Here is a 13,659-nt window from a genome sequence, read left to right on the forward strand (position 1 = left end):
AGTAAGCGAGCTGTAGCATGCAGCTGTAGTGGTGGTGACTGTGTCCGGTTTTGTCCTGCAGAAATAAGAATAAAGTGATTAAATTGTCACGAATCGGCGGCCTCATCAGTCCGACACGAAAGCGGAGCTTTGTAGACCCATTGTCAGCTAAAGTAAAACATTGGCCCTGGATGGAAGGTCTCCCATGCGCTCCTCGACTACTGTCTGGAACTGGGAGCCGAACAGCAGGGAAGGTGTATTTGATACTGTTACGTGATTGGCTGTTAGCGTGTCCCTCACATTGCTCGGTGACACTTCCTGTTTCCGGTGTCTCCAAAGCGCGAGTGATCTCATGAAACGAATCTTGCTTCATAATTTCTGGTTTCTTCTGGCCAAAAAAAATGCTATATTTATATTGAATATTTTATATTCCATCTATCCATTTTCTACCGCTTGTCTCTTTTGGGGTCACGGAGGGTGCTGGAGCCTATCTCAGCTGCATTCGGGCGGAAGGCGGGGTACACCCTGGACAAGTCGCCACCTCATCGCAGGGCCAACACAGATAGACAGACAACATTCACACTCACAATCACACACTAGGGCCAATTTAGTGTTGCCAATCAACCCATCCCCAGGTGCATGTTTTTGGAGGTGGGAGGAAGCCGGAGTACCCGGAGGGAACCCACGCAGTCACGGGGAGAACATGCAAACTCCACACAAAAAGATCCCGAGCCCGGGATTGAACTCAGGACTACTCAGGACCTTCATGCACTATATTGTGCATTTTATATTGATATTGTATAAGTGTCTATTGCAATATATTTTGATATTGTATTATTGGCCCAGCCCTACTTGGTAATGTTGCAATTTTCCATACCAACAAAGCAAGTATGCTTGAAAGAAGGCGCTTCAAAGTAAGGCTCCACTTTTTACGCTAGCGCGATGCAATGCATGAGTCTTTTTTATAGGGGTTTTAATCACCTCCAAATTTAGTAATCAAAACTAAAACTAAGAGGCGCATAACAATCAACCATTTGGTGTAATAAGTACAATACAGTAAAACACTTTGTAGGGTTAAGCAAAAGAAAAGAATGGCACATTCAACTTGATGCCAAGAAACTATTTCCTGGTACAGCAACACACCCTGAACAAACTGAAATAAATAGAAACTTGCCAATGATACTCAGTAATGTAAGAAAACAAGATATAGTGGAACCTCAATCTACAAACTTAATTGGCTCTTGAACATGGTTCGCAGACCGAAACGTTCGTATAGTGAAACAGTTTCCCATAAGAAACAATGTAAACATGAATAAATGGTCCTAGCCATGACAAAAGTCCCTATTTTATATTAACAAATGCACACTTTGAAGACAGTATAATATATACCGTATTTTTCGGACTATAAGTCGCAGTTTTTTTCATAGTTTGGCCGGGGGTGCGACTTTTACTCAGGAGCGACTTATGTGTGAAATTATTAACACATTACCGTAAAATATCAAATAATATTATTTAGCTCATTCACATAAGAGACTAGACGTATAAGATTTCATGGGATTTAGCGATTAGGAGTGACAGATTGTTTGGTAAACGTATAGCATGTTCTATATGTTATAGTTATTTGAATGACTCTTACCATAATATGTTACGTTAACATACCAGGCACGTTCTCAGTTGGTTATTTATGCGTCATATAACGTACACTTATTCAGCCTGTTGTTCACTATTCTTTATTTATTTTAAATTGCCTTTCAAATGTCTATTCTTGGTGTTGGGTTTTATCGGGGTCATACTTATTAACAAGAAAACCAAAGTAGTCCCACACGCCAGATGTGAATGATGGTGGAGGACGATTTCAGATATATTTGAGGCACTAGATATGTTGCAACGAGCTATAAAAGCTATAGAAGCTACATCCGAACTGTAGCAGCTTGTTTTGGTCTGAATGAATGTGAGAGGTGCAGCTTAGTGGATCTACTGAGCTTTCAGCACAGAGTGCATAGTCAGTTGATAAAACCGAACCAAGAACATTGTATCGAACGGTTAATACAAATACATGTATTGTTGCAGCCCTAATACCACATGTACACACACTAAAGTACTGAAAATTAGTAACAATGAGTAAAATATAGTCTGAAAATGACATAATCACTGAGATAACGGACCCTGCTCGCAGTTCTGTTAGGTACTCATCTGGACTGTGGAACGGCACACATGTTTGTATGTCAGAAACTCACATTTGGGCCTTATGTTTTATTGTTTTGTTTTTAATGTTTTGTATTGCGTTTTTATGTGTGTACTGGATAGAATAGAATAGAATGGACTTTATTGTCATTATATTTGCATATAACGAGATTAAGGACTCCAATTTAAGGTGCGGTAGTGGAAACAAATATGGAATAAAAATAAATCACACAAGAAGTAATAAAGATAAAAAATAAGAATTGAAATAAACAGACTACTATCCAATAAAAACAAGCAATCTTAAGGTCTGCAATAAAGATAGATGATGATGATGATGATGAATATAGAAATTTGCAAAGTATCGGTTCAAATGTCAAAGGTTCCTATTCCTAACTCTAGCTTCTTAAAATGAGATATTAATCCAAAATAATTAACCTGACCTTCTGGTTGGGCAGGGGTGGACCCTTAAATTGGCTCATTAACCAAAAGTGTTTTAATATCATATTATCTCAAAGCTACTTTCACCAAGAATATGAATTATTGTGGTACTATTAATACTTTATTTAGTTATGACTAAGCAGGACAGACTACAATATAACTGAATTATAGGGATGTCCGATAATGGCTTTTTTGCCAGATATCCGATATTCCGATATTGTCCAACTCTTAATTACCGATACCGATATCAACCGATACCGATATCAACCGATACCGATATATACAGTCGTGGAATTAACACATTATTATGCCTAATTTGGACAACCAGGTATGGTGAAGATAAGGTCCTTTTTTAAAAAATTAATAAAATAAGAAATAAATTAAAAACATTTTCTTGAATAAAAAAGAAAGTAAACAATATAAAAACAGTTACATAGAAACTAGTAATTAATGAAAATTAGTCAAATTAACTGTTAAAGGTCAGTACTATTAGTGGACCAGCAGCACGCACAATCATGTGTGCTTACGGACTGTATCCCTTGCAGACTGTATTGATATATATTGATATATAATGTAGGAACCAGAATATTAATAACAGAAAGAAACAACCCTTTTGTGTGAATGAGTGTGAATGAGTGTAAATGGGGGAGGGAGGTTTTTTGGGTTGGTGCACTAATTGTAAGTGTATCTTGTGTTTTTTATGTTGATTTAATAAAATTTTTTAAATAAAAACAGATACTGATAATTTCCGATATTACATTTTAAAGCATTTTTTGGCCGATAATATCGGACATCTCTACTGAATTATGACTAGAAAACAAAAAGTGCTTCCTAAGCCTAAACACCAATATTTGTGCGCGCACACACACACTAGGTAAAAGAAACAAAATGGATTTTACTTGTATCGCGCTTTTCTACCTTCAAGGTACTCAAAGCGCCCATGGTGAATTTTAATGCACCGTGAATTATAATTAAAGTATGGTTGTTGTTTTTCTACGGAGCCCTTAAAGGGACATGGGAAATTTTTTTTTTTTAGACATGTATCTCGTGCACACGAGAAAGTATCTCGTGGCCACGAGAAACTTTTTATTAAAAAATAAATACAATTAAAATAAAATTAATATTTTTTTATTTATTTATTTTTTAATAATAAGTTTCTCGTGCGCACGAGAAAGCATTGGATGTGTGAGCATGGTTTGAGGTGTGTGTTAAAATGGCAGTTTAGGAGTTAATATGGCTGTATTTCCAACTAGGTTGTGGCAAAATGTGAATGCTTGATTAGTAGGTGTGAGACAAACACTTTATCTTCCTGGTTATTGTAACGCTACGTGTTTGACATTATTTAAGACTTTATCATGCCCGGGAAAGGACAGTATTCCTCTTCTGTGGCTGTGGGGGGTGGGCGTGGCTTGCGGACCTGCTGCGAAGCGGGGTGTGCCAGTTAGTCCGATGTTGATGTGATAAAACTTCTTTCTTGTTTGGAAGATACACACACAATTGTAACCGTTATTTCTTCCTGCACATAATAAATATGTCCAACGTGTTTGGATGTATTCATTTATGTAAAATTGTCATTAAATGTAATATTGCCTGACAAAAAGTGATTCGACGTAATATTTTGATATTTACACATCGCATATTTACACACGCGCATCTGACTAGAATACCCTTATGTGCATTACATATATCAACATCAAGTACCTACTGTACTGTTTACTTGTTGAAATACCCTTTTTAGAGCAAATATCTACCCAAATGGCCACTTTGTTGCTGCCAAAATTGTATTTCTAGTAATATTTTGACACATCTTATCTATATGCAATATTACATTTAATGACAATTAAAAGTTTTTATTAAAAAAAAAATAGATAAATAAATAAAAAAAAATTTTTTTTTTTAAATTTTTATAAGAAGTTTCTCGTGCGCACGAGATACATGTCTAAAAAAAAAAAATTCCCATGTCCCTTTAGGGGCTCCGTATTTTTCTAATAATTTGTCCTCTATACCTTTTTTGACCTCTGCAAGGACTCCATCCACTCCTGCAGCAGCGGCAGCTTTCTTGGCCTCTCTGGACTCCTGGTTAGCTCTGTCCTTCTGCTTCTTCTTGTTGGTACTGGAGGAGGACAGCTCTGACCTGTGGTCGCCGCCTCCCCTCTGCTGATGCTGAGCCCCGCCGCGGCGGTTCGCCGTCCCAGAGCCACCACCGCCGGAGGACATCTTCAGACACTTGGCGCTTAGAGGCCGCCCGTCGCTGGAATCGCTACCGCTGCCGCTGCTGGAGTCTGGATCTGAGCTGTGCCGCTTCCTGCCTGGCCCAGCTATCTTGGCGATGACACTGGTCTGAAGTCGCCCAGAACAGAATCGGGAATGGTGATGGGGGAGAGGGAACCTAGGACAGATGGTAGAGGGACATATAGTAATGCAATAATCGTTGAATGTGCATCATCTCTGCTATGGGACCAAAATATCAATGTCGCTCACAATATACTGTATGTATCCCAGTCTGATACCGCAGTATCAGGTATAGATACTGTTGCAGCATAACTTAAATAAAAAATACCGCAATATTTGGACACACCTTCTCATTCAATGCGTTTTCTTTATTTTCATGACTATTTATATTGTAGATTGTCACTGAAGGCATCAAAACTAAGAATGAACACATGTGGAGTTATGTACTTAACAAAAAAAGGTGAAATAACTGAAAACATGTTTTACATTCTAGTTTCTTCAAAATAGCCACCCTTTGCTCTGATTACTTTTTTGCACACTCTTGGCATTCTATCGATGAGCTTCAAGAGGTAGTCACCTGAAGTGGTTTTCACTTCACAGGTGTGCTTGAAGCTCATCGAGAACTTGATAAGACTTAGAAAAACTTTATTGATCCACAAGGGACAATGTTCAAATTGTTCATTCTTTTTTTTCTTTGATGCGCCTGAAAGGGTGGCGGCACATCACAGTAGCTCCTTTGATAGTAAATGAACCTACGTTTGCACTGCACTTGTGCTGATTCATGTCGATGGTGTTTAACTTTAAGGGGATGTGTTGTCATGAATAGTTTGATGGCGGGGATGAATAAATACTTTGAATGTCTTTCTCTGTTGCTCAATCGGCGCCCGCGCATACATTCGGCTTCTGACGAGTAAAGAAGCATGGAAAGAGAACGCAAAAATGCTACGAAAGAAAAAAATAAAAGCCATTGCAGCTATATTTTGTGCACCTACTGCTAATAATCAGACTAGCGATAGTATTTCAACTAGGGATGTAACGGTAAACGGTATAATGATAAAACGCGGTAAAAGTCCAGACGGTTAGTAATACGGTTTAAATTTTTTATGATTGAAAAACTCATTTATCATTACATTGTAGGCAACACTGCTTACTTCCTGGAAACAAAGTCGCCGCATGCGCACTAGCGCCGTTTTACTCGACAAAACATGGCGGAAAGCAACCACACGGACCTTGATCCAGGAGATTTTCCCTCAGAATAAACGGAGCCGAAAGCTCCGTTTCACTTTATTTCTCGGCATGTGTTTAAGAGGACACTGCTGTTAGATGGCGAGTGCGACAGGTTTGGACAATATTGCAGACAGACGCATTTGTCCCACACTGTAAGTATACAGCGGAGGAGAAAAATATTTGCTTTTGCTTTCATTTTCTCAACCGTTTCCTCTCACCGGCTGTGACCGAGAATTAATGACGCGAGTAAACATGCAGCAGGCGATGTGTAAGGAACGTTGCCACAACTTGTTTATAATGTCTTGTCGTTTGTATACTGGGATGGTCACCTTTCCTTTATTTAACTGCTAATTTTGTCAGTGTTCCAATAACATCAATACTTGCTCAAATGTTTCGCAATCTCATCAAATTGAACCCAGACTGAAGTACAAAGATTGTGTATTAGATATGTGAGCTATCACTACTGTTTATTTGAACCACATGGCGTTGTTGGAGAAGAACAAAGCATGTTTATTTGACGTTATCTTCATTGGGAAAACTGCCTTATGTTTTATATTGAAATCAAAAAGTAAACACCATGTTTGTTTTTTGTTTTGCGTGGGTTCCCTCCGGGTACTCCGGCTTCCTCCCACTTCCAAAGACATGCACCTGGGGATAGGTTGATTGGCAACACTAAATTGGCCCTAGTGTGTGAATGTGAGTGTGAATGTTGTCTGTCTATCTGTGTTGGCCCTGTGATGAGGTGGCGACTTGTCCAGGGTGTACCCCGCCTTCCGCCCGATTGTAGCTGAGATAGGCTCCAGCGCCCCCCGCGACTCCGAAAGGAATAAGCGGTAGAAAATGGATGGATGGATTAGTTGTGGGGGTTTTTTCATTTCACAAAGTTATCACTTTAAAAAACAATGTGACATTGCATTTTGTTAATATTTTACAGTTCATATTTCTGCTCAAACTCTTAATGGATCTGTCCCGATACAGCATGATTTTTTTTTTAAATTTAAAAATAGAGAAAGGCATGAGAAAAATCTGACACGCTGATACTTTTAATGAACAAAAACACAAATATTTGTCTTGAAATGTATGAATAACCTTTATCGATAGCCTTTTTATTACACCTTAGAAATTACATGACGGTGTGGCGTTCTTACCTAACAATGAATAATCGTGATAAATAATAGGGATTATTATTTTGGCCATAATCGTGCAGCACTAAGTGTAAGACTACATCTTATACAAACACTATTTTTACCTCTATAGACAAAGAGTGCAGTTACGTCTTATGGACATCAGATGCCATCATGCACAATTCTTACATTTGTTTTATTTATCTCTTATATCCATAAGGTGCAATCTTGCACAATTTTCACTTTTATTTTTATTCATATTTTCTTCTCTGCCATATTATTTTGTTTATAATGCTTGTGTTGTTTTCATGCACACATTCAATTTAAACTTGAGGTACATGAAACAGTGTTTTATCTACAATAATTATTTTTCTACAAAGGAAATCATTTTGAGTGTGTTGTTTTTTTTAAATAAAACTTGGTTAAAATATTTTAATACAAGTACTTTTATAAAATGTTGAGCACATTTAAAAATACCGCGATAGTAATGATAACGGTCATAGTTTTGGTTAGCATCCTCTCGGCATGCGTGTAAAGCAGGCCTGGGAAGTTATTTTGACTCGGGGGTCCAAATTTTTGTGTCTGGGGCCAGTATATCTATTTTTAGGAACACTAATACAAAACCTCACAATAAAGTCTGATTGAATGCTAAAAACGTTATGACAGACCGCCTGAAAAAACGGAAAGGAATTATACATTGGTTTTACTTAATGAGACACCCAGAATGTACATGAAAATAAAGAATGTGGGATTTACAATTAACTATGAAGGATAAAACACTGAATATTGACAACAAATGAACGTCACACCCCCTCTCCATCCACATATTTTACAATCAAGCGAAACGCAACAAAAATGCAACAAACAACAAAATATGAACGCGAAGGGTAAAAAAAACCCCACCTACAATCTGATACATCACTAAGCTTTCGAACTTTGTTGTAAAAATCTCCTTCCGCATCTGTCTCTGACACCCCCATTTCAGGCTGGCCGCTCTGGAAACACTCTGTGGAAACGCTCCCCACCCACACTGCTTGGTGCCTCGTCTTAGCTGCTGTGACGTAGATTACCATAGAAACTAATTAGATTACCATAGTAGCTAGTATATAATGCACAAGCGCAGATTCCAACCATTGAAATACTTTGTATAGTTACATACATCACTGCACATCATAATGGCAGCTACAGTTTACTGTAAAAAAAAATATTTGGGAATGTCCGGCGGGCCAGATTGAAAAGCTTAACGGGCATAATTTGCCGAGGTCTGGGGTAAAGGTTGCAAACTGCCTTTTTTTTTTGTGGGGTCCACTGAATTTGTGGGTCCGTGGGACTCACTATGTTGACAATCTATCAACATCACTGGTCATTCCGCTATGTGTATAAGTAGCATTAAAACCAGTAATGTAATTGCATGTGATGAGATAAATGGTCCCTAGTGTGTGAATGTGAGTGTGAATGTTGTCTGTCTATCTGTGTTGGCCCTGTGATGAGATGGCGACTTGTCCAGGGTGTACCCCGCCTTCCGCCCAATTGTCTCTGAGATAGGCTCCAGCATCCCCGCGACCCGGAAAGGGACAAGCGGTAGAAAATGGATGGATGGATGGATGGAGACCCCAGTGACAGAAATCATGTGTAGCTCAGTACATGGCATGACTATGAACCACCTACTCAGTGGCTTAGTGGTTAGAGTGTCCGCCCTGAGATCGGTAGGTTGTGAGTTCAAACCCCAGCCGAGTCATACCAAAGACTATAAAAATGGGACCCATTACCTCCCTGCTTGGCATTTACCGTATTTTTCGGAGTATAAGTCGCTCCGGAGTATAAGTCGTACCGGCCGAAAATGCATAATAAAGAAGGAAAAAAACATATATAAGTCGTACTGGAGTATAAGTCGCATTTTTGGGGGAAATTTATTTGATAAAAGCCAACACCAAGAATAGACATTTGAAAGGCAATTTAAAATAAATAAAGAATAGTGAACAACAGGCTGAATAAGTGTACGTTATATGACGCATAAATAACCAACTGAGAACGTGCCTGGTATGTTAACGTAACATATTATGGTAAGAGTCATTCAAATAACTATAACATATAGAACATGCTATACGTTTACCAAACAATCTGTCACTCCTGATCGCTAAATCTCATGAAATCTTCTTTCTCGTTGTCGGTCTTTGTATGCGCCGCTAGCGTCCTTTCTTTCTGCTGCTAGATCGCCATTTTCTGCTGCATATTTCACTACGTCCGGCTTGTAATCTGAAGTATATGATTTCCTTTTCGGTGCCATTTTTGTTCAGCCCTTCTCAGTTTTTTTTTAAATGATCCATTTTAATAGCTACGACAGTAGCATATAGCAGTTAGCATCCCATGACCCACAATGCACTTCTGCCATGAGCCTCCCCGCCAAATTCTTATTGGTTGACGTGTGTGTGACGATTGCTGACATTTGCTTCGTCTCTTCCGTGATTTAGATAAATAATATTATTTGATATTTTACGGTAATGTGTGAATAATTTCACACATAAATCGCTCCGGAGTATATGTCGCACCCCCGGCCAAACTATGAAAGAAACTGCAATTTATAATCCGAAAAATACGGTAGTATTACTTGACTATAAAAATCTGTGGGACATCCATCCATCCATTTTCTACCGCTTGTCCCTTTCGAAGATGTTGAATTTAGTGTTAGGCCTTATGATAGCACTGTGTCCATGTGTGTGAGTGCAAATGTTATTGTGCACGTTGAGTGTTAGTCGCAAAATTGTGCTATCTTGGAAATGTCCTATTGCTCCTATTTTTTTTTTCTGTGCTACTATTTTTAAGCTAACCCTGCATCAATGGCGTGACAACAACAACAAAAAAAAGGACCCTAACAACCAACGTTCCCTCTAAGGTGCGCGCCTGTGCAATTGCGCACTGCTCAAGCGTCCTCTGCGCACGGCAAATTTATGCCACGCACAAAATCTAATAAAAAAATAAGCGTATAAAAATTTTCGACACACGGACAGAGAAAACAGTTTTCGTCATAATTGTTCAAATATTGTAACGTCTGTCGAGACGCTTTGAGGACATGAATTCCATCCATCACTTTACTGGGCAAAACTCTTTATTGTCGGCCATAAACACATCACCAAAACATTGGTAAAAAAAATGGTATCTAGCAAAAGTGGTCATTTTCTGCAGTACAAACCAGACCAAAAGCAACTTTGTTATATCAACAGCAGCCGCTCGCTCTTTCTCACTTGCGCCAACACATGCACATATGGCACTTAGCCAGTGATGCGTTTACAGCCACACAAAAAGTCGGACAACTCCAACACCACACATAAAGTGTCATTCCAGGTCGTTACACTATGATTTACCAATCAAATGTGTGCTTATTCTAGTGGCATTTATTAGGAATCTTCATTTATATAATATTAATCATGAAATGCTGTTAGTATATTAAATAAACACTAAAAAAAATATATTTTTTACAAGCGGAAGGTTGAAGGTATGTACACATGATCCCCTGCTTACATCTCATTGTGCAACATGTGAATGTTTTAATGGGAACTAAATGCAATGTCTGAAAGGGGTACAAATTATTTCCAAAGCATGACCTCCACCCAGACAAACAATACGAGTACACAGTTCATGAAAAAAAATTTTTTTTGTTTTTGTCATTGTAAGTGGGCCTAAACACTTATATTAGAAATGGAAATGACGGCTGTCATTTGATTATAATAATAAGAGAATGTTGTCTGTCTATCTGTGTTGGCCCTGCGATGAGATGGCGACTTGTCCAGGGTGTTCCCCGCCTTCCGCCCGAATGCAGCTGAGATAGGATCCAGCACCCCTCGCGACCCCGAAAGGGACAAGCGGTAGAAAATGGCTGGATGGCTGGATGGAGATTGAACTTGTTATTTAGTCAGGTTTGGGACAGGTGTGCTGCTGGTGTAGCCACAGTGTGCACGTCTGATGTTGCTCACATGGGCTCCACTGAATGCTCAGGGAGATTGTGTTTGCTCACACACATGAAAAATTGGAGGGAACATTGCTAACAACATAATTGTTGGATATTACTGTGCCTAAATGCCTGGGCGGTGTTCATTTGCCATACCCAAAAATACAAAGAAATGTTATGTAACTGTTGCCATTATGTGAGCAGCAATTCATTTCAAGGGACGCAACCAGCGACCGGATCCGACACATTAACAATCGTTAGTAGTTGTGTCACATGTAAATGTAAATAATAATGCATATAGGCTGAATTCAACAACATAACAACTAGTCGCAACCTTTAACGTCATTAGCTCGGGCTGAGCTAAAGCTAGCCAACCATTTTGAACTAGCACAAACCCGGTATAGCTGCGGATAAAAGGCTATTATTGTGTCATATTGGAAAATAAAATAGTGTACTCACTGAAAGAGAAGTATATGAGCAGTGTAATATGTTCTGTGTACACAACAGCCGGTGACTTGTTGTGCGTCCTCCAGCCGGCTGTTAAAGGCTTGTTAGCCGCACCAGGCCGCACTGGAAACCCCGCAGTCAACGGTGCTTCTGGAATATTCTATATCTTTTATCCTGGACCCATGTCGGAAAAGGCGGTTCTTTATCAGGTATTCTTTTTTTTTTTGGACCGCAAAAGACAGCAGTTTTAGCTTAGCGGCGCCATTAAGTGGGCCTTTGCAGGATAGAAGTATCACTTTGTTTAGGACAACAAGCAGCTACCCGGGGACGGGCCAGAAGAAGACCAGCCACATCCGGGACGGAGGGAGCACGTGACATGCATCACTTCCGCTTGGTTTATTTCAAAATAATACGCTTGCAATCCAATCCATTCCAATCCACTTTACTTATATAGCACAGGGGTCACCAACCTTTTTGAAAGCAAGAGCTACTTCTTGGGTACTGATTAATGCGAAGGGCTACCATTTTGATACACACTTAAATAAATTGCCAGAAATAGCCAATTTACTCAATTTACCTTTAACTCTATGTTATTATTAATAATTAATGATATTTACACTTAATTGAACGGTTTAAAAGAGGAGAAAACACGAAAAAAATGACAATTAAATTTTGAAACATAGTTTATCTTCAATTTCGAATCTTTAAAATTCTAAATTCAACCGAAAAAAAGAAGACAAAAACTTTAAAAAATAATTTATGGAACATCATTAGTAATTTTTCCTGATTAACATTAATTTTAGAATTTTGATGACATGTTTTAAATAGGTTAAAATCCAATCTGCACTTTGTTAGAATATATAACAAATTGGACCAAGCTATATTTCTAACAAAGACAAATCATTATTTCTTCTAGATTTTCCAGAACAAAAATTTTAAAATAAATTCAAAAGACTTTGAAATAAGATTTAAATTTGATTCTACAGATTTTCTAGATTTGCCAGAATAATTTTTTTGAATTTTAATCATAAGTTTGAGGAAATATTTCACAAATATTCTTCGTCGAAAAAACAGAAGATACAATGAAGAATTAAATTACAATTTACAAATACAAATACATTTACTTGAACATTGATTTAAATTGTCAGGAAAGAAGAGGAAGGAATTTAAAAGGTAAAAAGGTGTATGTGTTTAAAATCCTAAAATCATTTTTAAGGTTGTATTTTTTCTCTAAATTTGTCTTTCTGAAAGTTATAAGAAGCTAAGTAAAAAAAATAATGAATTTATTTAAACAAGTGAAGACCAAGTCTTTAAAATATTTTCTTGGATTTTCAAATTCTATTTGAGTTTTGTCTCTCTTAGAATTAAAAATGTCGGGCAAATCATGACCAGATTGCTAGTAAATAAATACAATTTAAAAAATAGAGGCAGCTCACTGGTAAGTGCTGCTATTTGAGCTATTTTTAGAACAGGCCAGCGGGCTACTCATCTGGTCCTTACGGGCTACCTGGTGCCCGCGGGCACCGCGTTGGTGACCCCTGATATAGCACATTTAAACAACGAAAATGTTTCCAAAGTGCTGCACAAGAATATTAAAAACAATATTCAAATATCCTTAGCTCCACCAATGACTGAATAAAAACAAAAAATAAATCAATATAAAAACAATATAAAAACAATATACAAATAAATATGATTAAAAACGATTTTAAAGGGTAAAACCAATTAAAACAGTAAATAGAAATAAAAACAATAAAAAAATAAAAAATAAAAAGGCTTTGGTTGCGTTTATTTATTTATAGTAGGGATGTCCGATAATGGCTTTTTGCCGATATCCAATATTCCGATATTGTCCAACTCTTAATTACCGATACCGATATCAACCGATACCGATATATACAGTCGTGAATTAACACATTATTATGCCTAATTTGGACAACCAGGTATGGTGAAGATAAGGTCCTTTTAAAAAAAAAATGAAATAAAATAAAATAAGATAAATAAATTAAAAACATTTTCTTGAATAAAAAAGAAAGTACAACAATATAAAAACAGTTACATAGAAACTAGTAATTAATGAAA

General features: G+C 37.7%; 1 protein-coding gene across 5 annotated transcripts in view; it reads right to left on the reverse strand.

Moving 5' to 3' along the window:
* The window catches only part of LOC133654306 (ubiquitin carboxyl-terminal hydrolase 19-like), a 54,785-nt gene extending 42,839 nt beyond the window's left edge, over nt 1-11,946 (reverse strand). For 2 of the 5 annotated variants that reach the window (XM_062054597.1, XM_062054596.1), the window contains exons 1-2: nt 11,590-11,946; nt 4,608-4,990 (exon numbers count right to left, since the gene is read on the reverse strand). In XM_062054597.1, the coding sequence (XP_061910581.1) occupies nt 4,608-4,818 (211 nt within the window). In that variant the 5' untranslated portion in view covers nt 4,819-4,990; nt 11,590-11,946. Of the gene's footprint in view, nt 1-4,607; nt 4,991-11,589 lie in introns of those variants that run through there. The other 3 variants (XM_062054599.1, XM_062054598.1, XM_062054600.1) reach the window with 3 other exon arrangements.
* Nucleotides 11,947-13,659: the final 1,713 nt, after the last annotated feature.

The sequence above is a fragment of the Entelurus aequoreus genome, linkage group LG07, assembly GCF_033978785.1.
Source record: "Entelurus aequoreus isolate RoL-2023_Sb linkage group LG07, RoL_Eaeq_v1.1, whole genome shotgun sequence".
In the NCBI taxonomy this organism is placed as follows: Eukaryota; Metazoa; Chordata; class Actinopteri; order Syngnathiformes; family Syngnathidae; genus Entelurus; species Entelurus aequoreus.